At 55.9% G+C, this 21486-nt stretch overlaps 1 protein-coding gene across 29 annotated transcripts in view; it reads right to left on the bottom strand.

The window, feature by feature from the left end:
• Nucleotides 1-1683: 1683 nt before the first annotated feature.
• NPHP4 (nephrocystin 4) overlaps nt 1684-21486 on the bottom strand; it is a 128837-nt gene continuing 109034 nt past the window's right edge. For 28 of the 29 annotated variants that reach the window (XM_023635897.2, XM_023635898.2, XM_023635899.2 and 25 more), the window contains 11 exons: nt 19379-19590; nt 14947-15173; nt 14528-14714; nt 13095-13178; nt 6611-6767; nt 6014-6099; nt 5383-5468; nt 4083-4254; nt 3213-3392; nt 2781-2924; nt 1684-2224 (listed from right to left, as the gene is read on the bottom strand). In XM_023635897.2, the coding sequence (XP_023491665.2) occupies nt 2084-2224; nt 2781-2924; nt 3213-3392; nt 4083-4254; nt 5383-5468; nt 6014-6099; nt 6611-6767; nt 13095-13178; nt 14528-14714; nt 14947-15173; nt 19379-19590 (1676 nt within the window). In that variant the 3' untranslated portion in view covers nt 1684-2083. Of the gene's footprint in view, nt 2225-2780; nt 2925-3212; nt 3393-4082; nt 4255-5382; nt 5527-6013; nt 6100-6610; nt 6768-13094; nt 13179-14527; nt 14715-14946; nt 15174-19378; nt 19591-21486 lie in introns of all 29 variants that reach the window. The other variant, XR_011436569.1, reaches the window with a different exon arrangement.

Here is a 21486-nt window from a genome sequence, read left to right as displayed (position 1 = left end):
GAGGAGCACTCAGGTCATGGATGAACAAGTGAATGAGGGAGTGATGAATTGCAGTTTCTCTAGCTGATCACATCTCTCTTGCCAAAGGCCAGGCCACTGCTTCCTCGTGTGCCTGACCGCCCCAGGCCTGCCCAGGAGGGGCACCACCACCAACCAACTCTGACCAGACAGCACTGGCTTCATTTGGCTCTGCTGTTCCCACCTGCGCACAGTGGGGAACAGCGCACCCACCCAGAGGCCGTGCAGAGGCGTGCGCCAGCTGGCTGGGGAGGGCGGCGTGCTGCTAAAGTACACTTCACAGGAGCGCAGTCAGGACAGCAGGCCAGCTCCTTACAGCCCCCGACCTGGGCACCCAGAGCAGAAGGCCCCAAAGGGCCCCCAGTCCAGGCTTTGTCTTTCAGCCTAGACGTGGGGCAAGAAAGCTCTTGTGGACCCACCATTGCGCAGGGACGAAGCAGACCCCAGTGGATGTACCTCTCTAGGAAAAGCAGCATCCCCTTGATATTCCGGCTCTTGAAACCATCTGGAAGTGGGAAAAGATGAAACGAAAAAGTCCTGTGCCTCCCCCACCACGCGCATCCCCTCCCCACTTGCTCCCCATCCCACCCTGTCTCAGCCAGGACAGCGAGCAGTTAGGTTCCAGATGTCCTTCCTGTAAAGGGTGCCGGAGCCACACAAGTGACTTTTCAAAGCGCTGCCAGTCCAGGAGGGTCTTTCTGTCTAGGGTAGGACAGCGCCTCAGGTGTGAGAGCGCAGAGCGAGGTCTGGGGAGCGTTCTCGGCGCAGGGTGCCCCGACGATGCGCCCAGCCCGTGGAGAGCAGGGCATGTGGGCCGCAGTCCTCCCCCCAGCCACCGACATCCTGACCTCCTGCCTGGAGCCTCTCGGGGCAGAAGGAGGCTCCCACTGCAGATGGCAGGAGGGAGCAGGTTTTAGGGAGGGGTAATCTCTATCAAGAGCCCCCAGTGCGCCCATGTTTTACGGGGTGTAAAGATGCTCCAGGGGCACAAAGACCATCTCCCTTCACCCACGGCATCAGCCATCCCCACAGAGGCCACCCTTCCCCCTCACCCCACTGTGTCTATCCCCTGACATTCTCTCCACTCGCCCACCACGTCCCCCTGTGGCCAGCAACGTTGTGGCCAAGACTGCTGCTCGTCCCCCAAGGCCTGCTCAGCGATCCACACCCCAAGTCACCCAGACACACAACCACCTGAAAGAAGGCGGACATTTCCCAGACCCCCTGGAGCTGGGTGCGGCCATGTGACTAGGTTCTAGCCAATGGGACTGTGGTGGGCAGAATGATGCCCCCCAGGTGTCCCAGTCCTGACCTCTGGCACCTGGGACTCTGTGACCTGACAGGGGAAAGGGGACTGAGGCTGGGATTGGATGAAGGATCTGGAGACGGAGTGCTTCTCCTGGATTTTCCAGGTGGCCACAGTGTCATCACAAGGATCCTTCCGAGAGGGAGGTGGGGGCAGAGTCAGAGAAGGAGATGTGACAAAGAAGCAGAGGTCAGAGTCGCCCCCTCCCCCAGGTCAGCCTGAGCAGACTCTCCCGGAGGCCACAGGCCACCTGACTGTCCCTCAGCCACGGTGTCCTCAAGGGAAAACCAAGCTTCTGCTGTAGACGGAAAACCCCTGACAGTGGTGAAAACAGTAGAAAACACTCAAGGAAACTGTCAAAGAGAAAATATATAGAAGTTTAATGTTTCAAATATAACTTTAAAAAAAGATACGAAATAATACGAGTACAAAATATAGCAAATAACATATTTGTACAAAATCCAGTAAGAAAACATAATTTTATCAGTTAAGATGATTCATAAAATACACTTTGCTAAAAGGAAATCAAAGCGCTGCAGACAGTGACAGTCCCCTGCGTGAAACGGGCTCGTGCACCCGTGGCTGCCTTCCCGCCTGAGGACGGTTGGTGCCGCAGCAGCTTGACTGCACTCAGGCACCGCAAACGGTCGGGGGCACGGTGATCCCGTCCTGCCTCGGCCAAGTTCACGGGTCAGCGGGCAGGTGAGCTGAGGGGAGAAGGGTCGACAGCCGCAGGGGGCCTCGCGGGGCCGGGCGCCCCTACTGATACACGACCTTCACGCAGAACGTCTCCTCGTTCTTGTCTTCGTGGTCGTTGATGTAAATCAGAACCTCCTCCTCCCCGGCTCTCTGACTGGGCGCAAACCGCAGGCCGATCGTGTAGGTCTCTCCTCCTGCAACCTGGAAACAAGCATCAACATCCTAGCAACCCCCGGGCGCTCATCTGTCTTCCAGAAACTTGTATGTACGCACACCTGTATTTTGGCAGCACAGCGGATCACGTGGCTGAGACTTTACTCCCAAGCTCCGGCCTTCAGCGCCGGGGAGGGCAGCCTGGCAGCGCCGAGCCTTGCAGACTCCAGCACACTCATGTTCTGGACTGAACCTCCTGTGTCACTGTGAAACCCGACATGCTACGCCCCACGCCCTCGGGGGACGCTTCCCAACCGAAGACACCCCCACTGACCAACGGTCTGCGCCTGCTGCACCTCCCTAAAACATTCACCGAGGACGCAGGGCAAACGTCCCGGACAGTTCTGGGTAAAACTATCGAGAAACCACGGACGGTGGGTCACCAGCCGCCCCATAACCGTGCCTAGAACCCAGAGCGGAGGCGCGACGCTCGCCCCCCTGGACTTCTTGACGGAACTGCTCCTAACTGCCTGTTGACCCCACCTCCGGTGCCACGCCTCGAGGCCGCGCCCCGTGCCCAGGCGCGCACAGCACCGGCCCGCACCTGGAAGGAGTCCTCCTTGAACTGCAGCAGCTCAGGGTGGTCGCTGTGCAGGTGGTAGGTCCTGCGGGAGGGGTAGGGGTTGGTGTAGGTGATCCGCTTGTTGGCGCCCTTCCCATCCCCGGCAGCCAGCGTGATCTCAAAGGCCTGTGGGGGGAGGGGAGGGCAGGACTCGGCTGTGGGCTCCTTCTCCCGGCACTTCCGGAGCCTGCTCTGCACTGGGGCCCCCAGACACTGGACATCTCCGGAAATATGACAGACGAGCCCTCTGAGCTCCCAACTGAGGGGGCTCACAGGACAGAGGGAACCCCCCACCCAATCCCAGAGCCACAGAGGATGGAGGAGGAAACGCCAGCCTGAATCCAGGCAGGCCTGGGTCATGGGACCAGGTGACACACCCGTACCATGTGGCCTGCGCACACCACCCCTCCAGACCTTAGAAATAAGCGGCGTGCGGCAGGAGAGGCAGACGAGCCACGAGGCCACCAGCTGGTGGTAGTCCACGTCGACCAGGTTGAGGTGGACGAACCGGCTGCCCGCCCGGCAGGGCCTCACACTCACGTGCAGGTCCTGCACCCCATGAGGTGGCAGCACGAAGACACCTTTGGGATCCGTCTTCAAGGACAACAGAAAGAAGCAGGTTGGGACACAGCCTCTTACACGGTGCACACGAGGGGCTTCCTGGGCACCTGCAGCCCAGTGGACCGAGAGAATCCTAAGGGCTCCCCCGTTGTTTGGGGGTGACAGCCTGTTCTGGGGGGGCCACATGGCCTGCGCGAGGTCAGAGGGGCCCAAGTGAAAATGCAGATCTGACGCCAGACCCCACCTTGCCATCAGTGCCAGCACCACGGCGTGTCACAGTCTGTGCTGGACAAGTCCCCCTCTCACATGGCAACGGTCCCCTAAGTGCCAGAGCTGCCTCAGCAGCGGGCGTTCACCAGGCTCGGAGCCTGGCTCCCTGGCAGGGAGTCTGCATTGCCCTCATTATCCAGACGTCCAATTGTGGCAGCACGAATTCCAGAGTTACTATTAATATTTACCTTCCAATAATTCTAAAAATTGGCCTTCAGAGCTTTATATGTCACTCATCCCATGACGGCATAGCTAATAAAGGCAATCTGAATGAAGACTCTGCCAGAGTATCTTAATCTTGAAGTGCTCGAAGGCTGTCCTTGGGACCAACCCCTGAGCTGCAGCTCAATTTCCAGCATCCTGCCCCACCGCGTCCAGTCCGTCCCAAGGGTGGGGTGAGGACAGAGAGGCCTGAGAACACCTCAGTGACCAACAGCCCCCAGAAAGCCATACCGTCAGCTCCTGGGGGTGCGAAGTGAAAGCTCTCACGTTCCTAACTGCCTGTGTACCCCGAAGGACAAGGGACAGGCGGGTCCGCTGGCCTGTGACACAGGAGACGTCCACGCGCTGCAGGGAGTGGAGGTGGACCTGCCATATCTGGATGGGCGTCGCCAGCCAGCGATCCCTGAACGAGACAGAAGCCACGTGCAGCACTGGTGAGGACAGCGGCACCAACTGTGAGGGAGAAGCCGGGAGCCGGGAGGATGGGGTGCCCAGGAAGCAGGCCTGGGGCACAGCTGCTGTCACCCTGCACAGCTACCTCCCGCACTAACCAGAGGACTCTCAGGCGGGGCTGTGGCTTATACGTGGCCTTGACTGCACGGGGCCACCTCGGGTGAGTGACAATGTGGGCCTTGGCCAGATATGCAACCTCTGCCAGCTGAAACCCCAAACTCCAAACCGGGTCTGAGGCAAAGCTTGTGGGCTGCATGGGATGGGAGAGAACGTGGGTTTAGATGTGGCACAGGCCTGGGCGCAGAAGCCCCACTTGGGCCGCCCAGTGCCCTCGGACGCCAGCTCTGAGCTGTGCAGTGGGCCAGTGATGCTCCCCAGGGGGTCGTTGCGAGGACTCCACTCTGCCGCGTCCACACAGCCCGTGAGGCGCACTGAAAGCAAGTGTTTGCCCCGCCCTGGGAGGCTGTACAAAATGTGCCAGTTTTCAAGAGTTCAAAGGGCTGGGAGATACGACTTGTGAGGAAAAGGTCAGGGACGGGCGTCACTTCAGCCGGTGAGAGGTGAAGGGGCGGTTTATAGACAGTCTTCAGCGTCAGAGGTAAGACCTCCGTCTCCCCTGGGGGGCCTCTGCTTAGCTGCCCTCAGACTCGATGACAAGGGTGCCCAGTCAGTCCCGGGCACTCGCGAAGGGCAGAAGCTGCCCAAGTTTCTCTCCTCGTAGGCTGGAGCGCGTCCCTCAGGCTGTTGGTGCAGCCTGAGCAGAGGGAGCCCTCTGCAAGGCCCTAGAGTCTCACCTCACCCAGCGAGAGCCCACCTCTCCCACCACGAGTTTACAAAGAACCCACTGACCCCGCAGCCCCCCAGCAGCGCCCTCGCAGGCCCCTGGCCCCCTGGCAGCCCCCCCACAGCCCACAGTAGCCCCCCCACAGGCTGCAGCAGCCCCCGCAGCACCCCCCACGCAGCCCCCCACAGCCCCCCAGCAGCGCCCCCATGCAGCCCCCGGCAGCCCTCCCACAGCCCGCAGCCCACTTCCCCCTCGGCTCCCCCGACCCCAGACGGCAGGGGTTCGCACACTCACGCATAAATGGTGACAAAGAAATCCTTGCTCTCTGGGCTTGGCCCGCTAGCGACCTTCAGGAACACGTCCCGCGGCTCCCCGGGGCCCTGCCAGACAGCGGGGCACGTCATGCAAACACCACCGTCCCCATTTGGCCCCTGGCCCCTGAGTCCACAGAAGCAAAACCAGGCGTGAACCGGGCTCCCTCCCCCTCAACACATTTTTCATTTCCTGTACTACTCAGAACTCCCTATTTTTTTCACTATAAAAGAGAGAAAACCATTAACTTCTTAATTTTATATTAAGTTCAACCGTTAAATTCTGCAGGAGATTTCTCCACTTTCCTAACCAGTCATAATACAATTACGGCCGTTATTCTTTACACAATGGCAATTAATAAGCGCCATAATTACCACTCACTTTACCTCACGCCTCTTTTCAATCTTAATTCAGACAATCAAGGAACTGATCTGCTTGCAGGAAAAATGAAAACTCATTCATAAAGCTCTCACAAGGGTGTCAAAACAGCCCTCTGGCACCTTAGAGAGAAAGCATTTCCCCAGACACACAGCGAAGGGGCAGCCGGAGACATGGGCGCCGACGGCCATGCCCTGCTGGGAAGGTGGCCCGAGGTGGGGCTGAGAGAGCTCACCACATCCTGGGTCTCACAGACGACGTTCGGGTCGCTGCAGCGGACGTGGATTGGGGGGTCCTCGCCGGGCCTGCCCACGGGCGCGCCTGGAGAGAGGAGAGCAAGACAAACGTCTTTGCCGGACAGGCCTGGGCGTCATAGGAGCTTAACAGACGCCCGGCGGGAGGTGATGCCCCTGCCCAGCACACGCCCGCATGGACCCGCGCTCCTGCTCTAGCCGCCTCCTCGGGGATTCAGGCAAAAGGAGAAACGCAAATGCCACAGAGCACGTGCCAGAGGAAAAAGACCTCGTTCTGTTCCAAAGGGCACAGACAGACCATCAGTGAGTCAGCAGGTGGAGGGAGCGAGTGTCCCTGGGCCTAACCCTGGGCTGTGGATGTGAGGAGGGTGGAATCAGCTGGCCAAGGTCACACTTGTTCTCTCAGAGGAGGTTGAGAGGGCAGCCATTTCAAACAATAAAGGCAGGTGGCAGAATTTACAGATGTGTCACATGTTGTTGGAGGAAGAGCATGACAGGGCAATGCCACTTGTCACCCTTGGGGAAAAGCTTTTTCCCATCTGTTGAACCCGCCAGCCTCAGGGTCAGACGGGACCTGCCTGGAAGTGTGTGCCAGGGCGGCAGGCGGATAGCCTTCTTCAGGAAGGTGAGCTCCGGGTGGTAGAAGCGGAAGACCTGGTCCACGACATGGGGCTGGGGCTCCACCGTCAGGCAGAGCACGGCGATGGGCTTGCCGCCGCTCGCCCGGAACAAGACCTGTCGAGAGAGCAGACAGGGCTGGCATCAGAGCCGGCACAACGGCTCGCGGGCAGCCGTGTGTGCGGCGCCTCCTTCCACAGATAGGGACAGGGGTCTCCTGGGGTCCACTCACCCCATGAGGGGGAAGGACAGGCATCGTCAGAAGCGGGAACAGACCATTCAGCAGCAGGTGCCCAAATCAAGGGGACGACACCCAACAAAGGGTTCACATGCGGACATGCTCCTCTCACTCGTGTACCACACCTCCTGTGGCTGCTATTTCTTATAAGTAAAGCACATGCCAAGGATGCCAGCGAAGAGGTTTCCAGGCCCAAAGTCAAACGCTACTGCAGCCATAATTCCACCTTCCTACACGCCTGCTGTGTGTGTGCTGGGAAGTCATTCCAGAAGGATCTGGACCAGGTCCTCATGGGTTGTAACAGAGCACATTAGCATGAGCTCTTTGATTCCAGACCATAAAAGGAGGCTGAGCCCAAACCCAAAGGGCTAGAAATAGAAACTTCCTTTTTCAAAAAAAGTTACTAAAAAACTTACTTGTCCAAAAGAGGTCCTAATTTGGACAACTGATAGAACAGGTACCTTTATTCCATGACTCAGTCTGGCCCAGTGAGCTCTGTAGGCCCAGGAATGAGGGGGTACACAGAGCCTGACCTCTGAGACCAGGCAACCTTTCCACCTCGACGCCAAACTCCAGCCACCAGACAAACCTTCCACGTGGGAGGGACATTCCTCTACTTCGGTACGTTTTACTAAGGAATCTTTTACATGTGCATACACGCAGGAACACAGAGGTAAAAATAAGCTGAAGTCACAACTTCAGACAGCCCCCCTGAACTCACGTCCCCGCCTGCAAGGGGCAAGCCGTCGATGCCGCCCAGCTCTCTGTGCCCCCAGCCCCGCCCGCCCCGCCCGAGGAAGTCGCCCTCCTGAACTCTGTGGTCGCTGTCCCTGGCTGTCTTCGCTGTCTTCCCACCTTGGATCTTTGAGCAACACTGTGTTTGGTGTGGCCTTTTTGGAGCTGCACGTGGGAGCTGTTCCAGTGCAGGTCTGTTTCCACACCTGCTGTGTGCTCATCGACCTCGTGTTCCGGCTGGGAGAGAGGCTCCCTCAACCATGGCCCTGTTCCCGTCATCTGGGCCCTGACACGTGTCAGTCAGAATCCCACCGCTCTGCCGAGACTCCGATTCTAAAATGACCGTTCATTTAGCTGTTGTGCCCGTTATGAACAGGGCTCTATCCCACGCCCGCCCTGCACTGCTCTCAGGACGGGGCCCCTGCAGACCACGTTTCTCTCCACCAGCCGCTCCTGGAAGCTCTGACCACAGGGCAAGGGCAGGCTCAGGCATGAAGCGGGGCCGTCCCGCCTGTCTGCTGCCCTCCTGTCGGCCACCCCGGCAGCCCGGCCTTGTCCCAGCAGCTGCAGCTCCTCCCACGGCAGGACGTGGATCCACACGTCAGCACCGCAGACCCAGCCTCACGGCTCCCCAGCAGGACGCTGCCAGCGGCCATTGCCCCTCCTCGGAGGCCTGGGTCATTACTTCCAGCTTCGTCCCTTTGTTCCTGGCACTAAGAGTGGCAGATAGCTGCTTCCTGCCGTCTCTACCTCCTTGAAACAAAGTTCTGGTTTCACTCTTCCAGTGGCCTGGTTAACAACGTTATACCTAGTTGTAATGCTTCATCCTAAGTTCTCTCTGTTAAAAAACCTGTGTTGGGGACAGCCCGGTGGTGCAGCGGTTAAGTTCACACTCTGCTTTGGCAGCCCAGAGTTTGCAGGTTCGGATCTCGGGCGGGAACCTATGCACCCCTCATCAAGCCATGCTGTGGCGGTGTCCCACACAAAAAACAGAGGAAGGCAGGCACAGATGTTAGCTCAGGGACAACCTTCCTCAGCAAAAACAAAAGCTGCATGGTCTCTGCCTCCTCAGCGCCCTGATCAGCCGTCTTCCCGGGGCTACTCAGCGGGGGCTGGAGGAAGGACAGGCTGCAGCCAGCCCACTGTGGTTACAAAACACACTTCTTTCTCTATAGTGCACTGACTTAAAATGAGTCATCAGATTAAAGAAAAAAGAGTCTTACAGACGCAAGTGTCCAAAGTCCTGATGACTGCCCACCGCCCCCTGCTCTATTTTCTCCACAGCACGACCACCACCCACGTCACATTTCCTGTATTGCCACGGTTGGTCCCCCACAGGACGGAAGCTGTGAGGGTGGCCATTTGGCTGCCTGTTTCCTGTGGCCGAGGGTCCAGGAAGCTGAGTGGGCAGCAGGACGTGAGGACCCAGGAAAGCCGTCTGGACCAGAAACCCAAGGAACCTGTGAGCTGGGAAACCCACTGGGCTGAACCTTTTTCCAAAACTGAGAGCGGCACAGTGGCAACACCCATGGAGATCCTGCCTTTGGAGAATCTGCAAATAAAACTGGAAGACTCAGGCCCAACTTTTATATCCTCTCCAGTTTTTAGGACGCTTAGAAGTTCTACAAGAGTTGGCAACATTTGTACAGGTGAGTAAAAGCTTTAAAAATGGTCAATCAGTGAAAAGTTAGCCAGCCCCTTGGGAGAGGCATTTAGCAAAATTGTATGTGTATAAGCTATTTGTTGCCACACTGTTTGTAACAGGAAAAGGTGAGAACTCAAAAGTCCAGCAACAGGGCACTGGTCGATAAGCGACGACGTCCACACGTGGACCCTGATCTGAGAGTGAACGAGGATGAGGAAGTGGTCTCAGGACCACACTCGTGCCCTGCACTTGCACACATGTGCATACACACACACACAACACAGGACAGAATGGGGGGTGGCAGCAAAGGAAGCAGGATCTTCCTGAATATATCCAATTTTACAGTTTGATTTTGGACTTATGTAAATGCTTTTAGTTAGTTAAAAAACTAAGATCAAAAAGGAAAATGAGGGGTCGGCCTTGTGGTGTGGTGGTTAAGTTCACACGCTCCGCTTCGGCAGCCTGGGGTTAACTGGTTCGGATCCTGGGCACAGACCTACACACCCCTCACCAAGCCATGCTGTGGCGGCATCCCACACAGAAGAACGAGAAGGACTTACCACTAGGATATACAACTATGTACTGGGGATTTGGGGAGGGGAAAAAAGAGGAAGATTGACAACAGATGTTAGCTCAGGGCCATTCTTCCTCAAAAAAAGTGTCTTTAAAAAAAAAAGAAAGAAAAACGAATGAAAGATCTCTATATATTGAACAAACTGAAACAATCAAATAAGCAAATCTAGCTGTGTATCAAGTTGGTGATGCAACTACTCAGGGCAAAAGGATTTGACCAGTGTGGTTGGCAGCTGGTTGCCTACAGGGGAGCTGAGCAACTGGTAAAGAGACTGAAGATAGCACAAGCCAGGTTCCTCACTCACAGAAATGGGAATTACAAACATGGGACAGGGCAACTGGAACAAACCCTGCGAGGCTGCTCTGGCGCTGGAAGCACGGGTGTGAATTCACGGCCTTCAAAATGTATGGAAAGGTGCAGACGTTTGTGCACAGACATATGTACACACAGACACACACTCTTTAGTGCTCTCTGCTAAGAGGGACGAGAAGCCCAACCCCCAGACTTTGGTTTCTAAATACCATCCTCCACTAAAAGGAACCTTAGATAACGGCTGATTCCAGAAATGGAGCAGGGAAAGCACAAGATGACTCTGGAACACCTTATTTGCCATGCAGTAAGGAAGTGCTCAAAGAATGACAGGGCCATGTCAAAAGGACACAGGAGCCAGCTTGAGTGGCTGCCTCTGGTGAGTCAGGGACAATATGAGCAGCAAAGCAAATGGTGACAGTAAAAAATCATAACCCATTGAAAAAAAAGAATTCACGGTCCAGAAGGGTACAAAAAATAAATAAATGAATGGGATGAAGCTAAAGCTCTACCTTACTTAGAATGCCAACTAATGCGTGTAGAAGGAATGATGGAATGTGAAAACAGCCGACAGGCAACCACCACGCTGACTCACTCCGGCAAGAACCGCCAGGGGACAGCAAACCTAGAGGGCAAGCGTTTGATGGGCAGGGCATTTACATCATCTAAGAGTATCTCCTGACAAAATACTTATTCATTACTTTCTAATTATCAGCTATAAAATACTCCTTAATTAACTTTATGGTGAAGAAGCCTGGGAGACACCATCCTAACGAATTAAAAAAGCTAACATCACTGGCAACAGAACAAATCAACATCGCACCCCTCCCAATAAGAGGTTCTGAGAAGAACACAGCAAAACATCCGTGCTATTCCTGCCCTACAGGCCTAACCTGAACCTGATCATGAGCAACTCAGACAAACCCCAACTGACGGACACCGTGCAAGGTAACTTGGCTTTACACATCCAAAGACCAAGGCTGTGAGAGGCAAGGAAAGCTCGGGGCTGGGGGGGGTGGGGGGGGGGTGGTCCCAGACTACAGAGAGGAGCACCAAACACCGCGTGAAGCTGGCAGGTAGGTCAGTGATCCAAGACCGGGATATCTGGTCAGGTGCAGACGGGGTCTGTGACGAGACCTATCGGTGTCCAGGTCCTGATTTTCATGACTCTGCTGTGGTTATGCAAAAGAGTGTCCTGATTTTCAGGACATACAAGCTCTAAGTTTCATGGAGCAATGGGGCATTATGTCGATAACTTGTTCTCAAATTGTTCAGACAAAAAATGGGTAAACACAGACAGAGTGATGAGGCAAAGCTAAGGCATCAACGGTGGGCAGATCTGGGGAGATAATATATGGGAGTTCTTGCCCTATTCTTGTAACTTTTCTGTAAGTTTGAGATGACTGCAAAATAAAAAGCTAAAAAGAAAAAGGCCCAGGAGCTAACTTGAAAGGGATGGCAGTGGCCAGAAAGAGGGGGCAGTTACATCATCCAACACCTGCCGTGGACAATAGAGCAAATACAAAATTGCGAGTTCATAACAAGACTCCAAAACACTGACCGTCTCTGAAGGTCACTAGGCCACAACTCAATATTTGAAAACCTGATAACAGAAAGGGAAAAAAATCCAAGACTATCCTGACTTTCTGGTATAAAGTATATTTCAGAGTAACCAAACTGCTGCTGGGCAGGGTTCTTGTTCATAGAAGGATCGCAGCTAATAAGTCGAGGAAGAAAGGGGGGAGCAGAACTGCACTGCTTCCTCCCTGATGGAATAAGGAGTGAGGGCAACACATACCGCCACCGTGGACCACCAGCCACTGCAGCCTCTGCCCGGGACGTGGTGGTCAGCCTATGCGCAGCGACCCCAGCGACAGAGCCCCAAGGACAGCGGGCCCTGACCCCAACAAACCAACTGTGAAAAGACGAGTGGGCGTGGCCTGGACCTCAGGTGACGCTGAGATTTGCTGCTAATCTGGGGCAGTGACAATGGCACGCGCTGGTTAAAGAAAGGCCGCATCGGTTAGACACACACTGCAGTAATCATGGGTAAACTCAAAAGAATTCTGGGGTTCGCCTTCAAACTCCAGTCATGTAAGGAAAATTGTATTAGCTCTTGGATTCGATCTATAGCCCTACATAAAGAGCTGACCCCTTCCTTAGACAGAGGCAAAGCTGTGGCCCCATGTTTAAACAAAATCAAGCAAATTTTCACTGGTGATGGGGCCATGGGCACAGGGCTGCCACCTGGAGAGACTCTGCAGTCGGGAGCCAGTTCCTCATCTGGGGCTGCACCGAAATCTGTTCTCGGTGGCAGGGGCAGGAGGCGAAGGTCTTGTTGTTTTTGTTTTTACTTTCAACCTACTAAAGAAGGCATATGTCTACAAAAAAGCTTCAGAAATTCCTATCACCTGACAGTGTCCCAAGCTCCTCCCGAGGACAGTCGACGGCAGGCAGGCTGTGGGTCAGTCCACCTTGCAAGCTTGCCGTCCCCTAGAGCGTTCGTGAGGATTAGGTCTCACTTCCAGGAAGTAACCTCCACGCGTCACACTGATTTCACATGACACGGGAATGCCGTGGAGCAGGGTCGGAAGAGCGAGGCTAACTGAGCGTGGTGGCCTCGTGCTGTGACAGCTGGCCTCGCACCCAGAGCGCCCAAGGACTGCACAGCAGAGAGTTGCCAAGGAGATGTTTCCACACCAGACACCCACTCAGCGGGCCTACCAGCATCTGGCTGAAGCTGTCACTGCCCTGTTAGGACATGAAAAGCTCACCTCCAAGGGCCCCGCCCCCACCCCTCCCGTCCAGGAGGCCCAGGCCCCAGAGGCGCAGGAACAGAGGAGCTCATGAACACTTCACTCCGTCTGCTCAGAGGACACGGCTCATGATGCAAGACCTCAGGAACATCCGGGCCCCAACGTCTGTTGTCTTCTGCCCCCTTACCTTGGCATGTTTAGTGGGCATCGTGCTGGACTTCAAAGGCGATTCAGCATCTGCGCCCTTCTCAGACCTCAGCTCAGCAGACACCTGTGAGAAACCAATCAGCACAGCAGGTCACAAGATGCAGTCCTTGGGGACAGGCACTTCCTTCTCCTGGAGGAACAGCTGCCACCCTGGGCCAGGGCTCCCGCGTCTCATCTACTCTCACAGGAACCCTCGGGGCGGCTACGGTTATTTACCAGCCTCAGTGCCCCACAGAGGAAGCAGAAGCTGCAGTCAGCCGTGAAGGGCGGACCGACAGGGGAACCCAGCTGTGCCTGAAGCCAAAGGCCCACCATCCTCACCACATCCTTTCCACCTCTCATCCCAAAAGCTCATCCAAAGATGCGCATGGAAATCTGTGAGCCTCTAGGAATCCCTCAGGCCCGTTTAAGGGATGCTCAGTACCCCTAGGACTGACCTCAAAAGGTCAAATAAATGAACACACACCCTGCACCCTGCCCCATCACACACGCCACACACATACAACCCACACCCCTGCACCCTCCCCCATCACACACGCCACACACGCACAACCCACACACCCTGCACCCTCCCCCATCACACATGCCACACACACACAACCCACACACCCTACACCCTCCCCCATCACACATGCCACACACACACAACCCACATACCCTGCACCCTCCCCCATCACACATGCCACACACCCACAACCCACACGCACAACCCACACACCCTGCACCCTCCCGCATCACACACGCCACACACACACAACCCACACCCCCACACCCTCCCCCATCACACATGCCACACACATACAACCCACACGCACAATCCACACACCCTGCACCCTCCCCCATCACACATGCCACACACGCACAACCCACACACCCTACACCCTCCCCCATCACACGTCACACACACACAACCCACACGCACAACCCACACACCCTGCACCCTCCCCCATCACACACGCCACACACGCACAACCCACATCCCTTACACGACATCTCGGTCTCTGCGTTGACGCAGAGGAGCGGACACTCCAGGAAGAGGTGGACGAACAGCATTAACCAGGGAGTATGACATGCTGGGAAGTTTCAACCCGTTACCTCTTCTGAGGTTTAAGAAAGGTTCTTTCACCAGTTTAGCAAAGAGAGCTCAGAGGGATGGTCTAGCCTTTCCCGAGGCCCACCACTTAGGCAGGAAAAGTGAAGCGCCTGGGGCTGCCGCACGCAGCACAGGTGCCAGAGCGCATGGGAGGAACAGGGGGAGCAGGCAATGGCCAAAGGCTAACCGCCTACAACAGCACGGGACGGACACGGGCAAATGGTTAGAGGGCTCCCAATTTCCCAACAGTAGCTAGCCAAATGGGATCTCCCCGTATGCCTGCTGACAAGCCCATCTGGCGTTGGAATGGCCTTCCCCACCTGCGAGGAGGCTGGCTGGCCCACGGAAAAGGTCTGGTATTTGAAGGGGATGTGGGCGGTCTCCCTGGGGCGCAGGAAGAGCTGGGGGGCGAGGCCACCCTGCAGGTGGAACATGTCCTCCTCCACCGGCGTGTGCAGGTTGGCGGCCTCTTTGAAGTATCTCCACTCCTGACTGTCCAGGATGAGGCTGGAGTGGGGGGAGACACGATGCTGAGGAAAAGCTCCTCCTGCTAAGTACCCTGCAGGGACATGCCCCCCACCCACTCAGAGCTGGCTGTCCACAGAGGACGTGGGCGAAAGCCAGAATCAGCAGGACCCACAAAGGACGAAATCAGCTTAGCTTTCAGGCAGAGCTCAGAGTCGCCCCACCTGACCCCGCTGCGACTGCGGGCTGAGGAGCGGCCGCCTCGTGCTCCCACCTGAGCTCAGGGTTGTCCATCTCGATGGTCACTGTGTGCTGCATGTTGTGGGGGTTCCTAAGAGCAAACTCGAAGAACTCGGCAGTGCCCAGCGTAGCATAGAGCGTGTGCCATGTGGTGATAGACAGGCTCAGCGCGCTGGTGATGCTCTCGGCCTTCGTGCGCTCCCGGTAGGCGGCGATGACCTGCAGGTCACGCATGTGCTGTGCACGGACGCTCTGCTGAGCCTGCGGGACATAAGGGCCTGACCCAAAGCCACAGTCCTGGGGTACACACTCCTTCTCGAGGGCTGTTTTCTAGCTACCTTCCCCCTACCTCCCCAAACACCAAATTTCTTCCGGAATCAGCACCACCCCCTTCCTCAGCTCGTGGGTTGGGTGGAACTGGACCACCTCCAGCTGCAGACAGAGAACGGGGCACGCCTGTCCCTCCCCGCGCAGGACCACGGGAGCACTCCTGGCTTCTCTCTGTGCCACAGGTCATTTATCCAGGTGGAGCCAGGGTCTGCTTTGCATGCTCCCAAGAGACTATAACCACCAACTACCAGAAACTCTCCCCACAGCCGTAAGGCTGGTACCTGGGCACAGTGGGGAACTAAAAACAGAGGTTTCAAATAAAAGAGAAAAGAATGGCCTCAAAACTAAGACAGACGACCTGGTCACTGGCCAGGTCCCCAGTGTGGCAGCAGGAATCCTGTCTGCGAGCAGAGTCCGGGGAGGGGATGCGTCCGGACCTAACTGATCTCAGGCTGGGTCAGGGTCCAGCCAAGTGACACGCAGCCTTGGTAGGGCTCAGCCATGAGTCCTCTGTCCATCTCCTTCTTCAGATGCCCCGAGATTCAATGGGCGTGGCCACCTGGATGTGTTCTCGAGGCTGGAGATTGGCTTATTTTTCTTGTGTGCCTTATATCAAACAGAGAGGTCCACTGGAGGCTGCTTTGCAAGATCTAAAACCCAGAAGGGGCCACCACCATGCAGGGGAGTCAGCCAGGCCCAGCTTTGAGGACCTTCAAGCACTGAGGAGGCCCAGACATCAGAAGGCAGGGGCCGACTGAATGGCTTTGGACTTGAACTCAAAAGGTAAGGACTAAATTTGATTTCTGACTTAAATTCCTTTGGATATTGACTTTCCAGTACCCCAAACCATGACCTTTCCCTAGCAAGGGGATTGAAGCTGAGCCTTTAATTTCCCCGTGGGAATCTGAAAATGGGAGGGTGGTCATGCTCACATCTGAGGCCTCCCTATGTGGGCATTTTATAATTAGAGCCTCTCAATGGAGTGGAACCTCTGACGGACTGCGCTGGACATGGCCAGACGTAATTTAAGATAAGAAACAGAACAGAGAGTGGCTTTTCAACCTTGCGTTGAGACAGGGCATAGTTCTGACCCGCCCCCCCACGTTGAGAGGACAGAATCTATACTGCTCACCAGCACAGCAGCCCCAGGACAATACACTGAGGGCTCTAGGACAGAGGCCACGTGAAAATGGACCCAAGACTGGCCCGTTAGATTGACTGCAGGGGGCGGGCCACGGTGACAGCCACTCCTAGGTTTACCATAAACCAGACGGTTCAAAGCAACGAGTAGAGACAGCGTGACCCTGGGTCATGAGAAGGATGACCCCTGGCCATCTCCCTCCACACCCCAGAGGAAGCTGTGAGCCTGACACCCCTGGCCTCCCTCCCCCCAAAGCCGTCCACCCCATAGTAGATGGGAGACTTATCTGATAGAAAGTTCGAGAGCATGAACCAGGCAGGCATAGCCCTGCCCTCCCTCTCCTCTTCCTTTTGGGATCCACCTGCCTGAAGACACCATCAGGCGCTCACATTGCTCTCGGCCAGGTGGTAAGGTGTGTAAGAAGGACCCCACTGGTGGAGCCGCCTGCCGCTGTCTGGCATCATCCTGACTGGGTGACTGTCAGCAAGTCCAGGCTCGGTACTAGGAACACCCTGCCTACAGATCCAAGCCAATTCTCCAGTGTGAGCTTTGCCAATAACGAGAGTCATCAGTAAAGCAGATGTGATATTTTGGTCTCTCTCTGCCACACTCCTGTCTTATTTCCTAATCAAGCCAGAACCCAGGCAGACAAGGCCGATGGCACTTACTGGATCTCTGAGACCCCACCAGGCAGCCAATCCCACTGCAGGCCCAGGAACCGCTTCAAGGATGAGCACGCCACCCATTCAGAGCAGGGAGACCCATCAGCCTTTGCTGGAAGTTCTGGAAAGTAAAGCTCTCTCTTCCGAGGCACCCGGAATGGGATGACAACATGGAACACGGGACTAGTGCCACCAATCTGCTACCCTGAGGGGGGATCCTGGGTGGCACGTCACTTTAGGTTGCACACAGAAGGCAGAGGGGAGAGGTGCAGGGCTGGTCCCTGGTGATACCGCCTGAGCTACAGATGCAGCCGCAAGTCAGCACTGCCTGGGACTATACTGTCACTGCGGCCACAGACTGAATGGTCACCCGATCAGTGCCAGGCTCGGGGCCTTGGGACATCACTCAAATGCAGGCTGGCTGGCCTGGAATGCAGGCTGAGGGCCCTGGGACATGGCTGCTGCACGGACAGGTATGTGCGGGCATTAACCCAGTCCCAACCACATAGGAAGATAACCTGCCAGCCCTTCTGCCCAGGCCCAGGTCCACAGAGAAGGTGCTCAGAACAAGGCCTTTCCGTTGCCTAGGGCTTCACCCCTGCACAGTGGCTGATGCTGACCGACAGCAGTCACTGGGGCCAGCCACTGTCCTGGGCACTGGACCCATTAACCCAAGTGACCCTCTCGAGGAGGCCTGTGACTGTCCCAAGACACAGGGAGGACTCCAATGCAGGCATCTGGCCCACACTCTGTGCTCCTGGCCCTCAAGCCAGACCAGCTCCCCCAAGAAGCCCAAGACACTCAGCCTCCCTCGAGTCTCTCACTGTTGGAAACAGAGAGCTGCACACCGGGCTGTTCTTTCCTCCCAAGGCATGATCTCAGTGCCTGGTACTTCACCACGATCCACAAAAGGGTCCAAGGATTGGCCCTCAGCCTAACAGCTGCTCTGGTTTCAACTCTCTTCCAAAGGACTTGCTGACTTCACAGCATGCTCATCCCTTCCTCAAAAGAAGGTTGTGAAAGCTCTAGAAGGGATAGAAACTACTTCACATTTGATAAATCAAGTTACTTTCACCTCAAAATTCTCCAGGGCTACAAACCCAGGAAATCATTAGAATTTAGTGGAAATTATCTGTGCATTGAGAAATCCAGTTCTTCCAAAGGCACGGCTGTGTTCAAAATGAGGGTTCTAAGCTGCCGATTTCTCTATCAGAGCACATCAAATAAGAGAAAAACTAGCAAACTAATCATAGTAACAACATTAACACCACCACTGGCAGCTGTCCCTGAGGACAAGCCGTGTGCCAGGCCACCGCTCTGAAGCAGAGACACGGGCGTCCACAGGTGCCGCTGCCCGGCTGAGGCAGGTGAGGGGCCCCACTCCGAGGCTGCGCTGCCAGGAGGGAGGGAAGTGGCCGCAGTGCACCGCAGCCGGGGAGGAGGCCCATCTGATGCCAGCCCCACCAGCTGGCCCCCCTTTGGTTCACTGTCACAGCAAAGACTCTGCCCCACTCTGCCACCACCCCACTCGTCCTGCTGGCTCAGTCTGTGCCTCTACCCGTGTCCTCTCTCGTGTCCTCTCACTGTGCTCTACTCCTCTCCTAGTTGGACTGAAGAGTCTTTCGCTTGTTGACTTCTCTCGCCTCCCTCCCTACAGTCCACCTGAGGGTGAGAGCCCTTCCTATCGGTGTGACACACCAGGGGCCACACACAGTCAGGTGGAGTGGGGAGCTGCTGACTGTGTTTACTTAGCCCTGGAGAAGGGATGTCGTCTATTCAGACACCTGCCGGCCTTAATGTAAAGGGCCATCTCAGAAGATCTTTCTCAAGGCCCCTGCGGCTTCTTTATTCTATAAACTCATAAGGTACAACTACTCTCTCCTCCCATTTCTTAGTTGCAAAATATTACAGGGTCTTATTTAGATTTTTAGTTAAAGAGGGAATTTTTGGTCAGAATGATTACTTGACACCCCATGACATAGAAGTCATTCACAGCTCTGCTCCTCAAACCTGGGGAGAGATCAGAATTCCCTGCAGAGCCTTCTTAAAAACCCAGACTCCAGGGACCCTGCCAAACTGACTAGAAACAGAATCTCCACGGGTGGAGCCCAAGTCGGCTTTTACCAAAAGATCCCCAGGTAATTCTGACTTGAAAACTTCCCTTGGTGGCTGAAAAGTTACGTTCTCTTACATTCTGCAGGTAGAATTCGGGAGGAAGAGAGAGAACCACGCAGGAGGAGAGGAGAGACAGGGCACAAGGCGCCTTTGTTCCCAGTGACTCCTGGTCCCACAGAAATGTCCCCAGGAAAGCACGCTCTGGACAAAGCCCTCACCGCCACGCTGGTCCTCGGGCCACCGAGCTCTGCTCCGGACTCCTGTAGGCGCACGGACCTCATCCGCTCCAGCTTGCGCCTGCGGACGGCGTCCCCCTCGCGGCCAGCACCCCGGGGCCCCTTGTGCCCCTGCTGAGTGTGGGTGAACAGCAGGGCGGCCAGCTCACTGTCCACGTCAGCCAGCTTCTGCGCTTGGACCACATTTTTCACCGCTGGGAGGTTCAAAGAGGGAACGAGAGGTTAGAGGGTAGAGTTTACGTTCATCAACAGACCCAGCAACAACCTCCCGAACCACGGTATCCAGCGAGGGAACTCAGTGCATGCCCGCTCTCTTCTGCATATTCTAGGATGTTGATGAAGACAGTAATTATATAACCCGGTCTCCACTGCGGCCCTCCTTTTACCAGCCTCTCAAATAAAAGGAATTCTGATCTTGGCCCCTAGACACAAATTTACTAATATACCACTAGCTGATTTTGCAGGGAAGAAAAAGGTCAGCGCTCCAGAAGGTCAGCTCAAGCTCTCAGATTCTCAAGGGCCCGCTGATACCCTCACCCAGGACTGCCAGCCCCTGCACACAGGCAGCCCCTCCAGTGAGCACCTCCCAACGCCCAGCACCACTCCGAGCTCTCAGTCACAGTGTCCCGCTGGGTCCTCAAACCGGGTCTGGGTGGGAATGACATGAGTCCTGAGCTCAGATAAGGAATCCGGGGCTCTGATGAGTTGCACCCCCTGGCCTGAGGCCCCCGGCTGGTCAGGCCAGGCTTGGCTTCCAAGCTCACGCCCTCCACTCTGTGCCCTGCTGCCTCTGGATGGCCTGGCCCCCCAGGGCACCGTCTCCTTCAGGGGGCTCTACTCAAACCCTGGATACACAGGAAAGCCGAGCATCAGACAAACAGAAGCCAAAATAAGCCAGACACCGGCAGGTAGAAGAGTTACATTTTCTTTTTTCCGTCAGTGACTATGCTGGTGACAAAGCCACACATGGCACACGCCATGTCACAAGGTGACATGAGATTCCTGGACATTCACTCAACTCAGCACAGGTAGGCAGGTGAAAGAGAACACCCCAACATAGCCCTGGGGCCCTTCCTGACTCCCAGCACCACCAGAAGCCACAGGAAATAAACCCCTCCTGGTCCCCAATCCCTGTCATCACACATCTCCAGCCTCCTACTGAAGCCCTCCACGCAATGGGAAAGCGATTTTCTCCCCTACTTGCCCACCCCTTCCTCCGTCACCAGTAAACAAGTCTACTTCCAGGTTCCTTACCACCACTCTATTTTAAAGCCATTTAATTGCTTTTCAGATGCCACGTGATGGCTTAGATGTCTTATGGCCCCAGGAGCATCACATCCCTGGGACACGGCATGCAGGGAGGGGAGATCCAGCCTGGACTGGGTTCCAGTGGTCCGAGGCCCACAGCCCTGAGCGGAGGGACGAGGGCAGGAGACCAGCAAGGCCGGGGTTAATCAACGAGCTCACATGTTGAGAGTGCATCACACTACAGGAGCCTCTCCCTGTCCCAGTGAAACCAGAAGTGAAGTTCCAGAGTGACCGTGCAGGCGGCCTGCAAGCCAGGGGGCACTTTTAAAAATTCTGCACAACCTCCTCCTTCCAGAGCCTTGCCCAGTGGGACAGACGTGGGCTCCCTGATAGAGGCCGCGTCCTCTGATTTCGATCAGAACAGAGACTGGAGAACTGATGACTCTAGAGGCTCTCAACGCTCTCAACCAACCCTCACGGCTCACAACTCCCTGCACCGCCCAGGGGAGCCCCCGACCTGCTGGGCCCGGGGCCGTGGATTTCACCAATATTCTCAGCCTCTGTTCCTGGAGTGTGGGAACTCCTCACTCCACGGTACCTGCTCTCCATCCATTCTCCTGGGGGCCAGAGGGACCCGCTGGGGATGGAGAAGCAGTGGCCCCAGAGCAGGAAATCCAGATTCTAGTCCAAGTTCAACACCCTTAACCACAACGACCAGCCAAGTCATCTGAGCTCTCTTTGCCTTGGATGCTTCAACATTAAAATGAGGAAGCTGGCCCAGAGCAGACCCTCCGCCTGCCTGGATCATGGACCCCTCTGATCATCTGAACCTACAGGGCCCC

This window comes from Equus caballus, chromosome 2 (assembly GCF_041296265.1).
Source record: "Equus caballus isolate H_3958 breed thoroughbred chromosome 2, TB-T2T, whole genome shotgun sequence".
NCBI lineage: Eukaryota > Metazoa > Chordata > Mammalia > Perissodactyla > Equidae > Equus > Equus caballus.
The sequence above is the reverse complement of the archived record's forward strand: the minus strand, read 5'-3'. Positions and strand labels throughout refer to the sequence as shown.